The following is a 21,936-nucleotide window of genomic DNA, read 5'->3' as shown; positions in this document are numbered from 1 at the left end:
CAAAAAAGAGGCCATTTGCCCTAGCCATGAGCTTCCTCTCATTCGTTTAGTCTTGTCTCACATTCCTCTGGTTATCACCTGCTCTCTGACTTCTGTCTCTTTGGAAGACGTGGTCTTTCTCCTTGCCAACGTCAACTCCTCTTGTCCCCTAAATTTGATACTTCCTATCTTCTCTAAAAGATTGTACACATTATTATGCCTTCTTTCTCTAGTCTGCAGTCTAAAAATCTTGTTTTAGATATTTCTTAATGATATAATAGATTTTTAGCCATTAGAGAGGAAAGGTCCAGATGCAATGTGTTTTAAGTAGTTTCTACATATCTTCAATCTACCTAATACATACATTTCTTTGTTCTCTTAATGGGTTAATTTCTATTGACATGCTGCATAATCTATAGCTAGTAACTTTATTCAGTTGGAGGATACGCTAAACGAGGCCAAGTTTATGGAATCTTTTTTGGCTAGTCCCAGGACTCCTAGATACAGTCCCAATCTTAGTCCACCACATCAAATACGCTGTCCATAATGTATGTGTGCTTTGCCAATACTAAGGAACAAGACAAATCACATGCCACGTTGATGATAGGTCAAGAGCAAGAGCTTGAGAGGTAAGAGATCATATGTTGAGAACTTGAGACTTCTACACAGAATGTTATAGATAGTAAGCAATTTAGAAATTATCCAGTCTAATCCTCTCATTTTAGAAGGGTCAAACCCGAAATGGGAGAAGGTAAAATAACTTGATGAAGGTTACACATAAAAACTGTAACCAAGAAGGGGCTAAAATCCACATGATAGAACACCTATAAGAACGGCTCTTTCTCCCACATTCTATGGAATATCACACTGCCAAAGACACTAGATTATCACTTCCATTTACAAGTCCAAAAATCACTATGTCAAGGGCAAAAGTCCAACAAATAGAGAACATCAAACAGCTGGGCTTTGAAATAACTATGAATTTTGCAAGGTAAGTGTTGGATCTAGAGCCATTCAATTTATACTATTTATTCTACTTATTTTACTGTGTATCTTTATAGTAGAATTTTCTTTGCATTTTTGTCTCATAGTCAAACAAAGGCTCTAACACCATAAGACACATTTAAGATGCAATTCTTACTTTAAAATGTCAAAATATGAGAAGATATGTAGAATATAAATGTGGGTACCTCTACTCACTAATTCAAGATGGTGCTTAGGGCAGCAGGCTTTATTTGGAACTGGTTTAAAAAGATGCTCCATAAAGACAGCAAACAGAAAGAAACAAATAAATATTTTAAGTGCAAAGAGAATTAGTTGGAACATAATTCACTGTTTTTTCTCTTTGCTTTCAAAACTAAATCAGCAATATGAGTCTAAATTCATTGTATGACAGAAAAAAGGAGGAAGGAGAATCATTCATTTTGATAGCACTAATAAAGCTTCATCAAAAAAGAACATGAGCTTACTTTACAACTGCATGTAAAGGCAATAAAATGTCTTTTTCATAGTGCTTTAAAAGAAAATCATCTGGTTAACATTCCTAAATGAACTGTTAATGTATAAATTCATTTTGGTTCTACCTCTCTGACAGCAAAAATGACATGAGTCAGATTGTTGAACATGCACATTAAAACCCAGGGAAGAACCCTTTCTTCTCCAGCATCTCTGTAGTAGTAAAACATATCTCACACAGATTTTGAAAAGAGAAACTAATGCATATTATGAAAATGTGTCCTTGTTCTCCCTTCCAACCCAGAAAATAAATGGATAAATGCAGTGCCTTTCGTTTTTGTCTTGTTCTCTAAGATAAAATTGTGAAGTTATATTCAAATGAATAATGTTATAAATGCTCATAATGAGTGTTTTTACTTAGACTTATTGCAAGCTGAAGTACCATTCTCTTTTGTGCACAAGCCTTTACTTTTATAATGGGATCATAAATGCAGACCTACAAGTGACTTTGGCAGCTCCCGACTCCACCTTCTTCAGTCTCCAGATGAAACTGAGGCCCAAATAGGCTAGTGGCTTGCCAAGGTTCCGGGCATTAGAAGTAAAATTTGAACCCAAGTCCTCTAACTTTTTCCAGTACACCATAGTCCCTTTCCTTAGGGATGTCCACTTTCCCACACTTTTGAATTTTAGCACGAAGAAAACCTATTGAGTAGCAAATTTTCCTAACGTGTCCCTTAATGTGCTATCAGTGATTCATAAAGGACAAATGTGGAGGATCAACACACATTAACTAGAATTACTGATCAGAACATCTCCTCCCCACTCCTAACTTAGCACATATCTCACATTCTATTATCCAAACAGATTCAGAAAAGAGCTATGTATCACCTCCATTTCTCAGAGGCAAATTGAGATTGGTGATTTCCTTAACTTCTGAATAGGAAGGAGGAAGGAAGGAAGGAAGGTAGGTTGTATATTTTGAAACTAGGGCAATTTACCACCTAGGAGGAAAATGCTGTTGAATGGCAGAAGACAAATTTAACAGACTCCACAATATTGCCTGAAGGTCAGTCTGCATATTTTCAAGTGAGCCAGGACAAACAGAAGCAAAGAAGGAGTTATTTTTGGCATGAAGCTATAAGTACAGACATTTCTGCTTTCCCATGACTTATACAGTTATTTTGTATTTTTCTTAACACCATCATTGAGTTTGTATAAAGGAGTTTCATTCATTTCCTGGATGCCTTTTAACTGAAGGTTCACTATATCTGGTTCCTCCAAATAGATCTCTTATTTTTTAAAAATTCCTTCTTTATCCCCCATCACAGGCTAATGATAGAAAAGAAAGTCTCATGACCCTCAATAAGAATTATGATAAAATACACATACTGTGTCCTCAAAAGTTTTCACAAGCTTTTAGACTTTTGAGATATTTTGATGAATATCTCAGGAGTAAATAAACTGCTGCTACCCATGAAAACTCACACATTATGACATGGATCCTGAAATTCATTAAGATTCTAGTAAGTCATACAGGTGTAAGCTAAAATTATTTAAGCTTAATTTGAAGGAACAAAGTTATTAGTAAATTGTGATATGAGAGATAAATGTATTTGAGATGATAATCAGAACATATAACACTATAGAACAGAACTTTCATTGTTACTGCAACCTAAGTAGGGAGTTGTTGCCCAAACACAGGTTCTCATCCACATACAAGGGATATTTCATTTTCAACATCAAACCAACTAGATGCGGGGTACTAAGGTAAGCCTGTTACTCTCACATAACACTTCATTCTCTTATCTTCCTACCTTTAGACTGGCTAAACTCCAAGCTTGACATACATTTCTGCCATCACCTCAGCCTCAATAAATCTCTCATATCAGAATTTAGGAAAAGTATAAAATACCTGTTAAATACCTGTAAATGTGCCTGTACCTGTGAAAAGTGCTTAGCACACAGGTGGCACTATATAAACGCTTATCCCGCCCAACCTAAGGTAGCATTTTCATATCCTCCAATTGCTAAGGAAATCCTGGTCAAATAGACTACCTTGTTTTTATTTTTTTATATGTATTTTTGTCTTCTCCCTTCAAATAAAATATCTTAGCAAGAAGGGATTGTTTTATTCATTGTACTAGGAGTCCCCCAACATGTTAATTTAAATAGGTATACGGGACATACATTTTTTCCCAAACTGTTACTAAAAACTGTAAACATAAAAAAACCCCCAGACATTGTTTTCTTTAATTAAACTGTGCTTTTATATTCTGGACATTTGTCAACAACACAGATATACAAATCTTGATGTGAAGATGCAATGGGAGTGAAATTTGATGCAAACTCTTAAGTGCTATTGTTTTCAAAACAGGAATGCAGTAGTCTGACACTTGCACTCAGGGCAAAATGCTAACAAAGCACATAGTGTAGCACTGAGCAGGAGAACTGGAGTTTGAATCCAGGTCTAGGTCAGCCTAGAGATGATTCTCATATAGGTGCGAATAAGCTCCCCTTTAATTAATAAGCTCTCTTTTCTTTGCAAAGGGTAGGAATCCAGGAATGGGCTTTCCCAGTAGAGAAATTAGGTGAGCCTTCATGGCTGATTGAAAATCCAAAAAGAAGGTGTAATTCTCTCCCAGATCTATTCATAGGCACAGCAGGTCTCCCAAGGTGTACAGTCTCTGGCATGCTGAAATCCTTCAAGTAAGGGAAGTCAGCTTACCAATTTTTTTTAACTTCAATATTAGTATTAGTCCTTAAAAAGGAGATACTCCACCTAGTAACTCAGCCAAGCTGCTCTTCCCTGGAGTATAAAAGGGGAGCCCTGTATATACACACCTGCTGTGGGACAGGTACAGGAATAGCAGACTAGAGTAGGGTTCAGAGGCAGAAGCACACTGACCCTTATACATGGAAGGAGCAGTGTGGCCAGACTCACTACAAGGCACAGAAAATGTCTTTACAGAACACATGCTCCTTAGTATAGATGCTTGGTTTGGGGTATTAGAAACCTAAATAATCATATGTAGGTATAATGCAATAAAGAGGCTTGTGAGATATAATACTATCTCTAAATAATTCCAAAATGGTTTCACCTCCAGCTTCCTTCAGTTGAGCACCAGATTTAGTAGTTGGCTTGTATTTAAGAACTATATCAGCAGTGGATAGAGCACTGGGCCTAGAGTCAGGAAGACTCATCATCTTCCTGAGTTCAAATCTGACCTCAGACACTTCCTAGCTGTGTGACCGGGGTAAGTCACAACCCTATTTGTCTCACTTTCCTCATCTGTAAAATGAACTGGAGAAGGAAATGGCAAACTATTCTAGTATCTTTGTCAAGAAAATTCAAAATGGGGTCACAAAGACCCCATTTTGAACCCCACTCAACTCTGTGTGCATGTGTGAGTGTGTGCACGTCTATCAGTAACAGGAGAAAGTCACTCACACTATGAGAAGTGCTTGGGAACAGTAAGAAAATAGAATTGCAAAACCAAGCAAATAGCAAACTTACCTTTCATATCACTATGGCCAACTGTACCCGAATTATTAAGATGAACATTCTCTCTTACTTCTTGTTGTTAGGTTATGAGTTTGGATTTTGTGGGGTTTTTTTTTTTTTTTTTGGACGGGGAGGGATTGGCCGAGCTCATAAACTGAATGACTGTGTAATTCCAGTCAAATTAAGAGAGATCATCTGCAGAGAGAGAAGTGGGATTCAGATGAGAAGTAGGTGCTTGAGGAGATAGGAGAAAGAATTCGGTGTGTTCCTATAGGAAGCCTGAAAAGGAGTCAATCAGAAAAAAAAAAAAAAAAGGATTTCCCTGAAGAATTGAGAGCTCACACCTCACAAAACATCTATTCATTCCTTATCTACCATATATCCCACCTTTGAGAAGTTGTTTTCTCCAAGGGAACCAGTAACTTTTTAATTGCTAATTGTTAAATGTGATAGAATAACTTTAAGTCTCATCCTCCTTAACCTTTCACAAACCCCTGTCCCAGGGGGATAATAACTGATAAAATATTCCATGGCTTATAGAGGTGTGGGGAAAAGTAAAGTGGAGGAGGAGAAAGTACTCCTCCCAAGAGTCAAGGAACCTCTAAAAGAACAGATTCTCCTTCTCTAGCTGGCTCCATCCTCTACTCTGAAAGTTCACACTCCTCAGAGATGTCCTCTACCTCAAATGACTCCTTATATAAAATACCTTTTGCTTTTAGTTATTAAATTATTCAGGAGCATGGCTGATCTTCACTTAGACAAATGGTTAGCTGCCTTCTAGGTCCATCAACATGAAATAAGGGCATCTGTCAAACCTTGTCAAGGACTATTAAGAAAATAATTCTGCTCAAGTCTTTAAACTCCTATTGTCTCTTTCTCTTCCTTTCACCTTATATTCTTCAAATTATACCTGGTAAACCAATTCATCAAGAGGTCCTTGATCAATCCCTTCCACTACATGCATACACCCCCCCCCCCCCTTCTCTCTACCTTCACACCCTATATCTAAGCAGCTGTGGAATCTTAGCAAATTCACCTCCGTCACAGCTCTTTCATCAGTACCCTTGCCTTTACTTCCTCATCTTCATGAAGTCCTTTTAGGTTCATCATCTAAACTATTTAGAGTATCCAGACATATTCCTATGTCTAATCTGTCCTAACCCCAACCTACCCTTCCCAAGACTATCAAAATCACCTGGAATTGCAAATCCAGTCATATTGCTTCCCTGCTCACAAGCCTTCAGTGGTTCCCAAATGGTCAACAGGATAAAATACTAGCACCAATCTACCTTTCTAGCCAAACTTTACACTGCTTGGATCAAAGTCTCCCTCCTACTCATCCCTCTTCAGGTTTTCCTAAAGCATTTTTTGCTGCCTATCAGAACATTGTATTGCACTTATCTATGTAAACACAAGAGTATAAGCTTCTTGGAAGTAGGGCATAGGCCATTTTTACAGCCTTATCACCTAATGGAGTTATATGTACATAGTAGCCACTAAATAAAATTTAGCATAGAGTTAAATATTAAAAAGTTTAAATAGGAATCTAATTTAAAAAATAGTGAACAGTTGTCCAATTGTAAATCACTTAAAGAGGCAAGTTACTCTGAAAATGGATTACCTAAATAAAGAAAATATTGTAAATTAAAACAAAATCATCACATACACATTCTCTCTCCTCCCCCCCGCCCCTTTGCTGCCAAAGAACAAAAAAGGAACAAAAGGGGCTAAGTCCGATATGGAGCAACTTGTAGGCCATGGACAACTGGGAAAACAACATTCTCTTTAGTATAATTAGCTCTATTCATCAAGATTATCCTCAACCTATAATTCCAATTGACTCATATATTAATCTTAAAGAAACATAACTATTTAAATATGAAGTATTCACCAAATGCCCTTATAAAGTGAGACAAAAATCTCATTTTACCTTCAGAGTATGACAGATTATAAGAGAAATGAGTTAGAGCATTACAACTGTTCACTAATAAATCTATAAGAAATCTCATCAAAGTCTGTTACGTCTACATCTTTAACACTGTCAAGTTTTTGAACAGAAACTCATGTTGAAAATGTCCATGTGAAGTATTTAACAAATCCAGTTTACTAAAGATGAAACTCTAACATTTTAAACAGCAAATCATATCTCTAAAAGCTAGCCGATCATAACTTTAAAAAGATTTTCTCCTCACGGTTAGTCAAAAAAATGGCAATTTCAAAGCAAAGAATAAAACGAATAAAGAATTTAATATTAGAGTCACTATTTCCCCATTTGCAAAATCTGTTTAGAAGCTTGGGAAATCTGAGAGTCTGGCAATTCAAATCATGACCTCCAGTATGGTGGCATACAAAACATGTACAGAAAATCCATTTATGCACCATAAATAATTTAAGAATAAAGCATGTTGATATTCTGTGCTATATTAATGCTATATTTAAGATATTTGCCTGCCTAATGGAAGATCCATTGGTATGATGTATTTTTAAATGATTAAAAAAGTTATGTAATAAAAATAACATAAGTAAGATAAAGCATTTTATGAGTCAGAGGAAGGGAGGGATGTTTTTTTCTCTAACTTGGGACATGGTAATACTGAAGTTACTCTTGAATGTTATATTTCTGCCACTGGGGCAGAAGTTTCCAAGCCAAATAAGAAGACAGCTCACAATGAACAAAGGAGAGAGTCACTTGGCAAGGGCATTGATAAAAGAAATATGATGCAACCTAAAATCATCAAGTACATATAAATGACTAAGCTGGCTTCAGTACATGTAAGAAAAAAAGCAAACATAAATGGTTATAAGTAGGCAATGAGCTAATCAGAAACCTTTTAAAGAATTACTGATGGCAAAAAAAAGTGAGATCAAATTTTTCTACATCAGTTTCCATAATGAAAGAGAAATGTAGAAATGGAGTACATAGCTGTTAGTGTATAAAAGAAAATTGGAGTTTTAAATAAAAGCTCCAGGGGAGCCAAGGACTTGGGGATAGCATATGCATCAGTGAGATGTGTAATTTTTGGACAAAAACTGAATCTTTATGATGCAGTCCTAAGATCTGTATAGAATCTCCATCTCCACTACCTTACATTAGTTAATCCTTTTTGTAACATTACAATGCTAATCAGTTATCTTTTCTTATGTGTGAAGGAGTGGCTAAAGAAAAATGAGTGAATGTTTAATTTTTTTTTTTAAGCAGCAAAGGCCAGGTGAAAACTATCTCCTCTGCCAAGTCGTCAATCTTTCGATGTGCTTCAAGTGGGATTGCCTGCTTAATGGAGGGCTCAGCGCATACTAACATAGGAACTCATGTAGCTTAATTACAAGCAAAATATATGTAAGAATTGTTTACATCTAGAATAGTGGCTCTGAACATTTCAGTAATGACTGCACCCATGAGTGTTCTGTATTTTCCCAGAACTGATTCTGTATCTCATCATCAACACATATTTAATACAGCTAGTGTGCTACTTTGTGTATCCTCAGGGCCCACAATGCGGTCAGGTTTCCACTCTACTGAAATTGATAGTGCCAAGGCACCAAAAATCATCTGCTAATAGTTCATTTCATTGGCATCTTTTCAGTCATTATTCTCTTGCCATTTCAACAGCATTTGCAACTGCTGATACTGCCTCCTTCTTTGGCTTTTTTTCCTTCCCATTCTTCATTAGTTGCTTTTTTTAACCCCTAAATGTGGGCATCAAAAAAGACTGACAAAGAACGAGATTAAATATAGAAACAGAAGAGGAAAGTACTGTCATCTACTGACACTTTTTCACTACTGTCCAAAACTCATACTTCTCCTTTCTGCAATTTTCTATAATTCCTTTCTATAATTTCCTTTCTATAACTCCAGTTTCCTTTCTATAACTTCCAAATATCTTTTGAGTAGGTCCATTGGAATATAGTGCCAGCACATCCAATAGGATGAGGACAGCACTCAGCATTTAGCACAGTGCCTGACACTAGTAGGAAGTGAATACATATTTGACTGATTTGATTGATAATAGATTGATAAAATCAATCATCACCCTCCTCAAAATATTTTCATTTCCTATTTTTTTATTTTTATTGCTAAAATCACCATCTTCCCACAGCTTGAAACTAAAGACTATGATGTACTGATGACTCTTTTCTGAGTGGCTTTTACGACACTGTTCTTAGTTCCGTTTCTAGCATTCTAGCCACTGCTTCTTAGATTCCAACCTTTTCAACCTTCTTATACTTTAATTCCCACCAACACACTCTTTTGGTTCAGTGACATTGGCTTCTTCTTGGTTCCTTAACAAAGACACTCATTTATTTCTGATTTATTTCTGATATTCTTACTATGTGCCCCCAAAACCTGGAATTCAAAGTTGTTTCCTGGCATCTCTGACTTCCTTCAAGTCTCAGCTAAAATCTTAGCATTGACAAAGAGCCACAATTATTCAGGTGTTTTTTTAGTCATGTCTGACTCTTCATGACTGTATTTGGGGTTTTCTTGGCAAAGATAGTGGAGTGGTTTAGCCATTTCCTTCTCCTGCTCATATTACAAAAGAGGAAACTGAGGCAAATAGACTTGCCCAGGGTCACACAGCTAGTGTCTGAGGTCAGATTTGAATTTAGGAAGATAAGCCAAGCCCAGTACTGCACTAACTAGCTGCTTCTTAATGCTAGTATCTTCCCTCTTTTAAGGATCTTCAGTTTATTTTATATATCTTGTTTGTACATACTTGTTGATCTGTTGTCTCTTCTTGTGGGCAAGGACTATTTTTTTTTTAATTCTTTCTTTGTATTTCCATCACTTAACACAATGCCTGACACATTAGCTTCTTAACAAAGGCTTGGTGACTGTGTCCTCTGCTGGATCATTAGTCATATCTCTTAGCAGAAGGTGCTGTCCAAGGTTTTATTTTAGAGAGACAGAGAACCTGTATCTAGAGAGGTTCTTGCTATATACTCTTTCTCTTGGTAAGCTCAACTCCTTCAGGCTCACTAAGCATCTCTGTAGATGACTGGCAACACATACATCCAGCCCAACACTTTGTCATGTGATCTAGTCCCCATATCACCCCACATCAAACTGGATGCCCCAAGGACATATCTCAACATGCTTAAAATTCATTATTCTTTACCTCTAAATCCATCTTTCTACCAAACTTTCCTATTTCTAAACTAAAATTCTTCCATTCTCTTAGGTTTATTACCATAGAATTACTTAGACTCCTCACTCTCACAAAAAAATTGCTGTTTTTACATCTACCACAATCTCTTGCATCCAAGTCTTTCTCACTATACACCTGGCTGCTCCCTTTGTTGATGTCCTCATTACTAGTAGATGACTCACAGCTCTATGTATCTTGCTCCAGATCTGTAGGTCAGCTAGACTATTGCAATGATTTCTTTATTTTCCCTGTCTCAAGTTTTTCCCCACTCTCTACTGTAGTGGTCAATCCTCTATATTTGTGGTATCAAATGCAAATAGAAACTGTACATAGAGATCTCCATAGGCAGTATATTAACTTAGAATACCCCATATTAACATTATATTTCACTGTATTTTTTTATTAATTTTGCTAAATATTTCCCAATTACATTTTAACCTGCTTCAGTGGCACTAGCAGTGTTGTGAGCCATGTGATTGACAGCTCTGCATATTATTTTCCTTAAATGTAGATCTAACCATGTTTCCACCTACTCAATCAATTCAGTGGTTCTTTATATCTTCTTGGATGACATACAAATGTTTGGCTTTTAAAGTCCTTCACAAGCTAGTCCAAGGGTGAAGAACCTGGGGTCTTGAGGCCACATGGGGCTTTCTTGATCCTTGGGTGCAGTCTTTCGACTAAGCCCAAGTTTTCCACAACAAAGCCTTTTATTAAGGGGATTTGTCCTGGGAGGTTTGGATTCAAAGAGCCATGCTTGAGGACCTAGAGGGCCACAGGTTTCCCACCTCTGGGCTATCCCAGCATACCGATCTAGCCTGTTTTGACTTTTGCTTCCTTCCCTTCTATACTTTAGGTTTCAGCTAAACTGATCTTTTCCATGGTCCTCACACAGAACTCCATCTCCCATCTTTGTGCCTGCTAACTGCCTATCTGCCATGTCTAGAATGCACTCTCTCCATATCTCCAACTCAAAGAGGAATATCTCCGTTCCTTCAAGGTATTGTCTCAATGTCAACATCAACATGAAGCCTTCTCTGTCCTTCCCCACCCATGCTAGTACTCTGTCTCCCTGACTGTATTAAAATCATATTGCATATACTATTCAAAGTTAAAAACTGCACTAAGGTTTTGGATACACTATTATATGTCCACTCTGATAGAATGTAAGTCCCTTTAGATTAAAGGTTTTTATTTTTATTTTGTATCAACAGTGGCAAGCATGGTGCCTGGCATATATTAGTCCCTTAATAAATGCTTGTTACAAGGGGCGGAGCCAAGATGGTGGAGTAGAAACACACAAATACGCTAGCTCCGAACCCACAGCCCATGAAATATCCGTAGTAAAGAGCTGCCAATAAATTCGGGAACAGGAGAAGCCACATAACAGCGGAGCAGACAAGATTTCTGTTCCAGAGGGACCTGCAAACCTCTTGCAAAAGGTCCGTCACGCTATGGACGCGGAGCCCAGCCCAGCCCTGCACCGGCCCCGGCAACGAGAGGAACAGATCTGAGCAGACTTCAGGGATGGGATCTCCAGCGGCCGGGCAGGTCCCTCCACCCACAGGTGACGGGGGTCGGTGAGAAGGTCTCTTTGGTGGGTCAAGAGGGGAGTGGGGTGCCCCCATACTCAGGCCCCCTCAGGAGGCAACAGCGGAGGCGGGAGCAGACCGGGGCTCCCCAAGCTGGCAGGAGCTGGGATCCATCGTTGAAGGTCTCCGCATAAACCCCCTGAGGGAACTGAGCCCGTGAGGCGGCCCTGCCCCAACCCGGGCAGCTGAACTTGATCTCACACTGAATAGCAGCCCTGCCCCCGCCCAAAGCCCTGAGGCTGGGAAGCAGCATTTGAGTCTCAGACCCCAAGCGCTGGCTGGGAGGATCAGGAGGCGAGGTGGGTGTGAGGAGAATATTCAGAGGTCAAGTCACTGACTGGGAAAATGCCCAGAAAAGGGAAAAAAACCAAGACTATAGAGGGTTACTTTCTTGGTAAGCAGGTTTCTCCACCCCTCCCTTCTGATGAGGAAGAGTGGTGCTCACCATCAGGGGAAGACACGGAAGTCAGTGCTTCTACATCCCAGCCCACTCAATGGGATCAGTTCTGGGAAAAAGTCATAAAGAGCTCAAAAAATTTTCAAAATTATGTTAGAGAGGTGGAGGAAAAACTGGGAAGAGCAATGAGAGACATGCAGTCAAAGCATGAACAGCAGGTCAGCACCCTGCTAAAGGAGACCCAAAAAAATGCTGAAGAAAATAACACCCTGAAAAACAGGCTAACTCAATTGGCAAAGGAGGTTCAAGAAGCCAATGAGGAGAAGAATGCTTTCAATAGCAGAATTAGCCAAATGGAAAAGGAGATTCAAAAGCTCATTGAAGAAAATAGTTCTTTCAAAATTAGAATGGAACAGATGGAGGCTAATGACTTTATGAGAAACCAAGAAATCACAAAACAAAACCAAAAGAATGAAAAAATGGAAGATAATGTGAAATATCTCATTGGAAAAACAACTGACCTGGAAAATAGATCCAGGAGAGACAATTTAAAAATTATGGGCCTACCTGAAAGCCATGATCAAAAAAAGAGCCTAGACATCATCTTTCATGAAATTATCAAGGAAAACTGACCTGATATTCTAGAACCAGAGGGCAAAATAAATATTGAAAGAATCCACCGATCACCTCCTGAAAAAGATCCAAAAAGAGAAACTCCTAGGAATATTGTGGCCAAATTCCAGAATTCCCAGGTCAAGGAGAAAATATTGCAAGCAGCTAGAAAGAAACAATTCAAGTATTGTGGAAATACAATCAGGATAACACAAGATCTAGCAGCTTCTACATTAAGGGATCAAAGGGCATGGAATAGGATATTCCAGAAGTCAAAGGAACTAGGACTAAAACCAAGAATCACCTACCCAGCAAAACGGAGTATAATACTTCAGGGGAAAAATTGGTCTTTCAATGAAATAGAGAACTTTCAAGCATTCTTGATGAAAAGACCAGAGCTAAAAAGAAAATTTGACTTTCAAACACAAGAATGAAGAGAAGCATGAAAAGGTGAACAGCAAAGAGAAGTCATAAGGGACTTACAAAAATTGAACTGTTTACATCCCTACATGGAAAGGCAATATTAGTAACTCTTGAAACTATTCAGTATCTGGGTACTTGGTGGGACTACACACACACACACATGCACACACACACACTCATAGAGACAGAGTGCGCAGAGTGAATTGAATAGGATGGGATCATATCTTAAAAAAAAATGAAATCAAGCAGTGAGAGAGAAATATATGGGAGGAGAAAGGGAGAAATGGAATGGGGCAAATTATCTCTCATAAAAGAGGCAAGCAAAAGACTTTTTTAGTTTGGGGAAAAAGAGGGGAGGTGAGAGAAAAACATGAAGTTTACTCTCATCACATTGCACTAAAGGAAGGAATAAAATGCACACTCATTTTGGTATGAAAACCTATCTTACAATACAGGAAAGTGGGGGACAAGGGGATAAACAGGGTGGGGGGGACGGATGGAAGGGAGGGCATGGGGAGGAGGGTACAATTTGAGGTCAACACTCACAGGGAGGGACAGGATCAAAAGAGAGAATAGAAATAATTGTAAGCAGGATAGGATGGAGGGAAATATAGTTAGTCTTATACAACACGACTATTATGGAAGTCATTTGCAAAACTACACAGATTTGGCCTATATTGAATTGCTTGCCTTCCAAAGGGAGGGGGTGGGGAGGGAGGGAGGAAAAGAAGTTGGAACTCAAAGTTTTAGGAATAACTGTCAAGTACTGTTCTTGCCGCTAGGAAATAAGAAATACAGGTAAAGGGGTATAGAAAGTTATTTGGCCCTACAGGATAAAAGAGAAGATGGAGACAAGGGCAGAGAGGAATGATGGAGGAGAGAGCAGAGTGGTGATGGGGGCAATTGGAATGCTTGGTGTTTTGGGGTGGGGGGAGGGGACAAGGAGGGAGAAAATTCTGTGAAAATGAATGTTAAAAGTGAAATAAAAAAAAAAAGTATAGAAGATCAAAAAAAAAAATAAATGCTTGTTACATGAAAGACTGAACTGGGAAGTGAGAGAAAAGGAAGTCAACAATTTGCCTGAACTTCTGCTTCTCTTTTGAAATATCTGATGAATCTGGTCCCTTCTTGGCAATCTCATTACCCTCTCATTTAAAACACTTTTTTCCTTTCCCCTAGATGACTCTCATAACTTCCTGCCTAAGCCTATCTTTCTGTCCAAATCTATTCTAAGCCATCTTCTATACCACTGCTAGAGTAACCTTCTTAATGAAGCATATTTACCTTATATAAACTTATTTTTCTGGCAATCAATGTCCTATATAATCAAGCTCTAATTTACATTTTCTGAATAATATCATATTTTTACCTACTCTTAAGTTTTAGACAAACATCATTGTCTCTTATCCACTTGAATTCTTGCTTAGTCATACCTCTCACCATTTTATAAGTTAAATTCTCAAACTTAAATATAGGCCTTTATGTTTACCTTTATAAACTTGTTTTTATTTAACTGGCCCATATTCCTAGTCTGTCTGAAATCCTATCTTTCATCATTTAAGCTATCCATTCCAACTTCTTGTCATGTGCAAATTTGATAAGCATGCCCAATAAGCCTTTAGAGAAGTCATGCCAAATCCACCTCCACGCTGCATACACTCTACAAATCAGAATTTAAGGTCATGCATATTAAATGTATACATTAACTTACAAAGCTATGGTAAATTCTGTCCAGAGTTTTTTTTTTAATAACCATGAGTAGTTGTTTAAGGTATCAATGACTTCATCTAATTTCCTAGCACCCAAAATTATAAACTATCACCTAACAGATTACTACTCACACCCTTGCCTAAAACACAAGTCAAATTAGCAGGGTAACTTTACCCACAACAACATATGCAATCTTACAACTTTCTTAAGAAATATATAATGCCAGAATGAGAACTTTTACACTTTTTAAAGCTTATTTTTAATTGGTTCTATTATTTATAGTTGGGGGTCAAATGGGTCACTGAATTTTCCTAAGCCTCTGCTTCCCTAGTTTAGAAAACAAAAATGTCCTAGTGCCCTTGCCTCCTCCTCTACCAAACAATTCTGCCTTACCCTCTGGCATTCTGTGAGTGGGCAGGAAAACACATAAGGTTTGTTTCATCCCATTGCTCTTCCTGCTAAGTTTGCCAGTTCCTAACACAGGCTATACAAGAAGTAAACACTTGTGAATTCTACTTAAGTGAATCAGTTTACATGAGTCAGAAAAAACACACCCCTCTCAAGATATACTACTGCCAAGCTACTAGCTACAGAAAGAGAGGGCTCTGATTTTCCTATGAGCATCTCTGGAACAGATCACAGAACTATCAAACCATGGAATAGGCCTACTATAGGCCATGAGGTCACTGCTGACAAAGAGAACTGGCTCAGTGGCATGGCAAATGAATGATCTGTCCTACCAATGACAGTATTATTCCTATATCTTGAGGTAAATATAACGAATTTGAGTGATAGCATGGTTTGATTAATATAGCTATCTACCGTCCAGAGGGAAGGACACACAAACTACTAAGAAAATGAAAGTTTACAAATGGATACATTTTCCTTTGGGCTTTACATAGATAATTATCTATTCTAAGGCAGAGAGGTGATGCAATTTTGGGAGGCATCATCCCTACTTGTGAAGCATATTGCAATAATCAATTAATAATGAATGAAGCCAAAGGTCATGAAGCTCCACTGCTGCTTTTCCCACTCATCCACAAAATCTTCTCTTTACTCTTCTATATTATTCTAAGGCGAAGACATTTGAAACCATAAAATACAATATGAATGTCCTTTGCCCAATCTCATCTCTTATATTAGGTTTTTTTTCAACCAAGACAATATTTAGCAGCATGAATAGTGTAGATACTCCTTATAAGACTTCCAAAAAAAAACTCCAACAACCTATAGATAGTTCTTTTATACTTTTTTTTTAAACATAAGACCTTTCTTTGAGATAATGATACATGTGTGGATCTCCTTTTACAGTTAATAGAAGCAGACCACTCACAAATGTTAAAAAAAAATTTAAATGGTTAAGAAACTTGATGGGAATGTGGTCAATCAAATGATGTAGACATGACAAATGACTTAAATATCTAAAAAAAATGAGTTAATTCAATTCTACTGGTAATATATATCACTGTTCAGGATAATATGACATTCAGAGATTAGAAGTACTGATTTGCTTATTTCAGTGTTGGGGATTTGAGTTTGTTTTTTGTTTTTGTTTTTTTTCTTTTGGTAGGGGGAAGAATAAAGAGTAGAGAGTTTGACAATAAAGAGAAAATGAAATAATTTTTTTAAACAAGGGTAGAGCTAGAAAGACCTGCAGGTCTCTTGCTTTTTTTTGGAGGGGGGAATATGCTCCAAGATTTAAACTAGGACTGTTTTTCACCACGGTGACTAGTTGCTTCACCTTTATTTTAGACTACTCTTTGAACTAAAATATCACAGAAATTTTGTATGTTTTTTAAAAAAAATTCTTCCAACCCCATTATACGGCCACTTCAAAATATTAAGATGTTAGTTAAATATACCAGCAATGGGTCTGTTTCCAAGATGACTAGGGAAAAAGGAAAAGAATTTACATGTCCTAAAAAATTTATAGCAACTCTCTGGTGGCAAAGAATTGGAAATTGAAGGCAATGGCTAAACAAGTAGTAGTATATGATAGTGATGGAATACAACTGGTGCCACAAGAAATGATGAGCTAGCTGATTTTAGAAAAAATAATGGAAAGACTGGCATGAAATTATGAAGGCTGAAATGAGGAGAACCAAGAGAGTACTACATACACAAACAGCAATACTGTTCTATGAACAACTTTGAATGAGTCACTCTTTTTGAGTGCTGTAAATACGCAAATCAATTACAAAGGACATATACAAAGAGATAATTCCACCCCTGGAGAAAGAACTGATAAAGGGGAGTACATAATAGTATGACTGCACATATGTAGTATACACACATAGACACACACATACACATATTTGTGTCCAATGGCAGCCTTCCCTAGGGCAGAGCAGGGAGAGAGGGAGAAAACAATTGTGCACAGCAGAGAAGAAAAGAAAAGTCAGTAGGAAGCCCAAAAAAGTAAAGTAGTTTTGAAAAGAATGTTTAGCACTTGTAACAGTTTCAGCGTGAAATGGCAATTCACGGCTTCATGTCGAATCCTCTTTTGATGCTGCACTGTGTACATCTTTTTTTGGTCATTACATATTTAAGTTCAAAATGAATTAAAAATTTTAAAAATAAAATAAATATACCAGCAAGACAGATAATTTAGAAACATTATGTTAATGATACTTTAAAAGTTCTGAAAACATTTTAGGACAATGAGTAAGACAAACATTTGTCTGAAAAAATTCAAGTCAGTGGCTGAGAGCTAAATAAATTTTACTAAGTATTTTTTAATTGGAGGGGAATTGGGGAGGAAAGACAGGTACATATGTACATATAAACTGTACTTATAAATTTATTTCAACTTCCACGATTAGCTCTAGATATTTTCGTCCTACTCTAAGCTACTAAAGACAATTATAATACTATTACATTTCAGAGGAAAGATTTAAATAGAGTAGAGCTGGCTTACTTTTAAATGGTTTTGCTGCCCTTTTAAAGCGGTCTCATCCACCTCAGCATGCATTTGTTTTTGGAGTTGATCATCTTTCAGTGTTAGCCATTCAGACAGATCTTCTAAACAAGCTAGATATCTATTTCTCTTTTCAGCGCTGGCCTCCAGATGTGCTCTGAAGAGAGAGAAGGCACACCACTTTGAGATGTTTCAAATGCTTTTGCAAACAAGTTAAATTTTCTTGGTAGCCTAATGGCTCTGAAAAATCAGCACGAATTTACAACAAAGAAAAATGACTTCCTGTAGAAAGAAAAAATAAGTATTTTTATAGATACAATCCTATAGTTATAACTCATGTGAAATTTACCAGGAATCTGAGACACATTTAATTCAATTCCATCCAACACAATAAACATTGATTAAGCATCTGTTATGTGTACATGTAGAGATGTAAAGACAAAAAGGAGACAGTCTATGTTCTCAAGGGGCTTAGAGTCTCCTTAAAGATGACAATCCCTACAAAAACAGGGAGTGGCGCAGGGAAGTGTTGGACAGGCAAGTCAGCTTAGTTGGAGCAATAGGGGACAGCTTGAGGGAACGGCAAGAGGTAGCATATGCCAGGCATGTCAAACCACCACACCATAACCTTATTCTTATTCAGACCTTGACAGGAACAACCCAGGACCCAGAAGGCCAAAACCTTGGGAATAGCCATGTTGCTTTAGGAAAGGACTCCTACAAAGATGCAGGCTGAAAACTGCTCCTGCAGGTGCTGTAGTCACATCTAACGAAGATCCAGAAAAGAAACTTGTTGTCACCAATGTCCTTGGCATTGTCAAATGGACAGAAACTGACAAGACTGTATTGGTGGAAATGTTGTTAAAAAGCATTAACCCCTGCTTCCCAAGGACATTCAAAAGACCATGAGGCTTTTTTGACAAGTGGCTAAAACCTTCCATATGTGTTTGTTGCCTTCCCCAATTAGACTGGGAGCTCCTTAACAGCAAGGATTGTCTTATTTCTTGACTTTTATTCCCAGCACTTTGCAAAGTGCTTTGTACGTAGTAAGCACTTAATGTTTTATCCATTCATTTGTTCTTAAGACTCACCCAGACTGCAGTTCTGTGAGACCGTGGGAAGTAAACTTAATACTTTCATCTCTAGAAATATCAAGTTTATTCATTTGCAAATTGGTTTTATAATATTTCCAATTTATACTACATCTTTTCACAAGGTTATTTGTTGTAAAAAAGAATGAAAGGACGTGTGTGTGTGTGTGTGTGTGTGTGTGTGTGTGTGTGTGTGTGTGTGTGTAGTACTTTCTACATTAGGCTGTCCAGTGATCAGGGTTTTGTGAGGTTCAAATGTGATACCACATGTAAAGCACTCTGCAAAACTTAGCAAACTCTAAATCAAAGCTAGCTATTGTCATTTTTAGTCCACAATCAAGAGCCTTCCAGTCTGGTGATGATTTCTAAGTGCTCTACTCAAGGCATGCTGAGCTCAAGCAATGTTTATAGAGTCAATAATGAAATGGCAGACTGATGTTTAACAAGTGAGCTGTCCACCACTAAAATGTAGCCGCACAAACTTTTAAGCTTAGTCTGCATTATTAACACTTTCTTAAGTCTAGAAATCAGCACACAATAAGTCATAGTGTTCATGTACATACTGGATGAATGCTCATACTGAAAAATTGAAGAATGTGGCGTGCCCAAGCTGGTTAGAGTAGCCTCCAGTATAAATTAAGCAGTGATAGCACCAGCATAGAAATGTCCTTTTCCATAAGTGGAGGAAAGGAACAAGTTCTGCTAACAATATTCAAATACCCAAGGCTAGATTTGATTCCATATTATCACAGCAGCAGTACTGGAAACCTTTGGGAGACAAAAGGGACTTCAACAAAAATCTAACCCTGCAGCCTCAAATTCCTCTCTGCCTTCTGCCATCTGGCCTCATGCAAAAAGCAAAAAAAAAAAACCATAGAGGCAAAAAACCTCATTCTTCTTCCACATCCATCATTCTTTTTGTCATATGTTATACTCTTCACCCAAATAATAAATAGCTAGTCTCTCTCTCTAGCAGACCTTGTATGTTAGTCTCTTTCCTACCTCCAGGCGTCCCTAAAAACAACATGGACTGAAGTCACTCGCTCCTCACGCCCAACTGGTTTTGCTCCACTTTCTCTCCATGTGAAGAACAGTAATACTAGTGTACTTCTCTACCCTGAATCCTCAATGTAGCTGAAACTTTGACCTTTGTAACCTTAAAAAAACTAAAGAAATACAAGCTGTTGAACTGTAAAAATACTCGTTAGCAGTGATTAGTTTACTGAAATATGGTCAAGCATACCTAACTCACACTAGTGTTCTAAATAGTTCCAATTTCATTACAATAAAAACTAATAGTCATCATCTGAAACATCCAATTTCTGCTATAATTAAATAGCTGTATTCTCTCCATCCTCCTCTACAAAATAATATGATTATTTGCTGTAATTTAGTCTGTGATTGTGCTCTACTCTGATTGGTTTCCCTTTGCCTGTTCTCCCTTCCCAGAAAAAAAAAGTGAAGCCCAGTGACAGAGATAAGAGACTGATGAAAGCTGAAGGTCCCTCTGCCAAGGGATCGGTCAGGATGATTCAGCTTTGAACCCACCTGCCATTAAGTTCCAATTCTTTAAAACCCTATTTTCTGTTACCTCTATAGAAGCCCAGAATAACAGCTCCTAAGCATCAGCTAGACAAATAAACTCTTACATTTTTGAGCCAACACATGGTTCATGCTGTGCTCTCGGTAAGCACATTTTTGTTGTATCTGAATTTTACTACACTCTAGCCTTCACAAAATAGCATTTATTCATTTATTGCTATAGGAAACATTAAGCAGCAACACAGTGGAAGTCGCCCACTGCAAAGTCAACACACAAAGCAGAGGGAAGCAGATGCCTTTTCTCCTCCTTTAGCTCTTCAGGGGCCCACAAGCCCATTATCTAATTGACTGCTGTTTGGGGAAGAGTGGGAGACATACTTATAGACACGGTTTAAGTTTCTTTACAATAGAGTAACCCATGAGGGATGTCATCAAGGGAGATGACAGAACAATGTGGCTTACTTCTATGTACAATGATACATTCCTTATACGAAGCCAATAAAGAACTAAATCTAGAGAGAATTAAATACAGTGATGCTTAATTTATACAACCTTCCAAGGAGTTCATTTTGAGAACTATCAGGAAAGGGATAGGGAATCACCTGCAAGGGAGCCTTCACAACAATGTTATTTACATGCCTATTTTTATTTAAAAATCAGATAAATTCATATCTCTCTGCCATATGCCTTAGAGTGATACACAACAGGGGATAGCAATGCCATAATGCTTTAAATTGCAGTGAATGGAACTTAGCTTAATAGCCCTTCCTGCTAAACCAAACTTACCTTCATCCTTCATTCAGGACTCATCATCTGTAGAGTCCTCTGACACAGTATCATACTGATCACAGTATCTGTACATCTCTGTGTCATCTCATCATACCCACAAGAGTTCCTTCCCAGTTGATGGCTCTACCCATTCCAATTCATCTGCACTCAGCTGTTGAACTAACTTTCCTAAAACGTAGGTCTAACCATTTGATCCCCCTATTCAATAACTCCAGTGGCTCTATGTATTCCTTCCAGGATCAAATATAAAATCTTCTGTTCAGTTTTTTTCCATAACTTGGTCCCTTCCAACCTTTCCAGTTTTATACCTGACGTTTCCTTCCACATAATCTGCAATATAATGCCATTGTCTTCTTTTCTGTTGCTTGAAGCCAACATTCCATCTGTGACTAAACATTTTTACTGACTTTCCTCAATAAGTGAAATGGTTTCCTTTCCCATTTCCATCTTCTAGTTTCCTTGGCTTCCTTCAAATCTCAACTCATGTTCAACCATATTTAAGGAGTCTTTTCCTTACTCCTTACTCCAACAATACTTCTACCTGATCCTGATTATATCTTGTATGTTATCTATCTCTATTAGAGTATGAATGCCTTGATGCTAGAGTTTGTTTTTGCATTTCTTTTTATCTTCAATGCTTAGCACAGTGCCTGCCATGTAGCAGACATCAATAAATGCTAGTTGAATGATGGACTGACTTTAATCAGCCATCTGAAATCAATCTCTCTACCCCGAGATACTAATGATCATGATGAGAATATTCTGCCAAAGTCCTGG

At 37.7% G+C, this 21,936-nt stretch overlaps 1 protein-coding gene across 5 annotated transcripts in view; it reads right to left on the bottom strand.

Moving 5' to 3' along the window:
- The window catches only part of LOC140526994 (utrophin-like), a 262,618-nt gene that overhangs the window by 155,334 nt on the left and 85,348 nt on the right, over nucleotides 1-21,936 (bottom strand). For all 5 annotated transcript variants that reach the window (XM_072643607.1, XM_072643609.1, XM_072643608.1 and 2 more), the window contains one exon: nucleotides 17,738-17,894. In XM_072643607.1, the coding sequence (XP_072499708.1) occupies nucleotides 17,738-17,894 (157 nt within the window). The remainder of the gene's footprint in view (nucleotides 1-17,737; nucleotides 17,895-21,936) is intronic.

This window comes from Notamacropus eugenii, chromosome 2 (assembly GCF_028372415.1).
Source record: "Notamacropus eugenii isolate mMacEug1 chromosome 2, mMacEug1.pri_v2, whole genome shotgun sequence".
Lineage (NCBI taxonomy): Eukaryota > Metazoa > Chordata > Mammalia > Diprotodontia > Macropodidae > Notamacropus > Notamacropus eugenii.
This window is presented reverse-complemented; position numbering and strand designations above follow the sequence as displayed.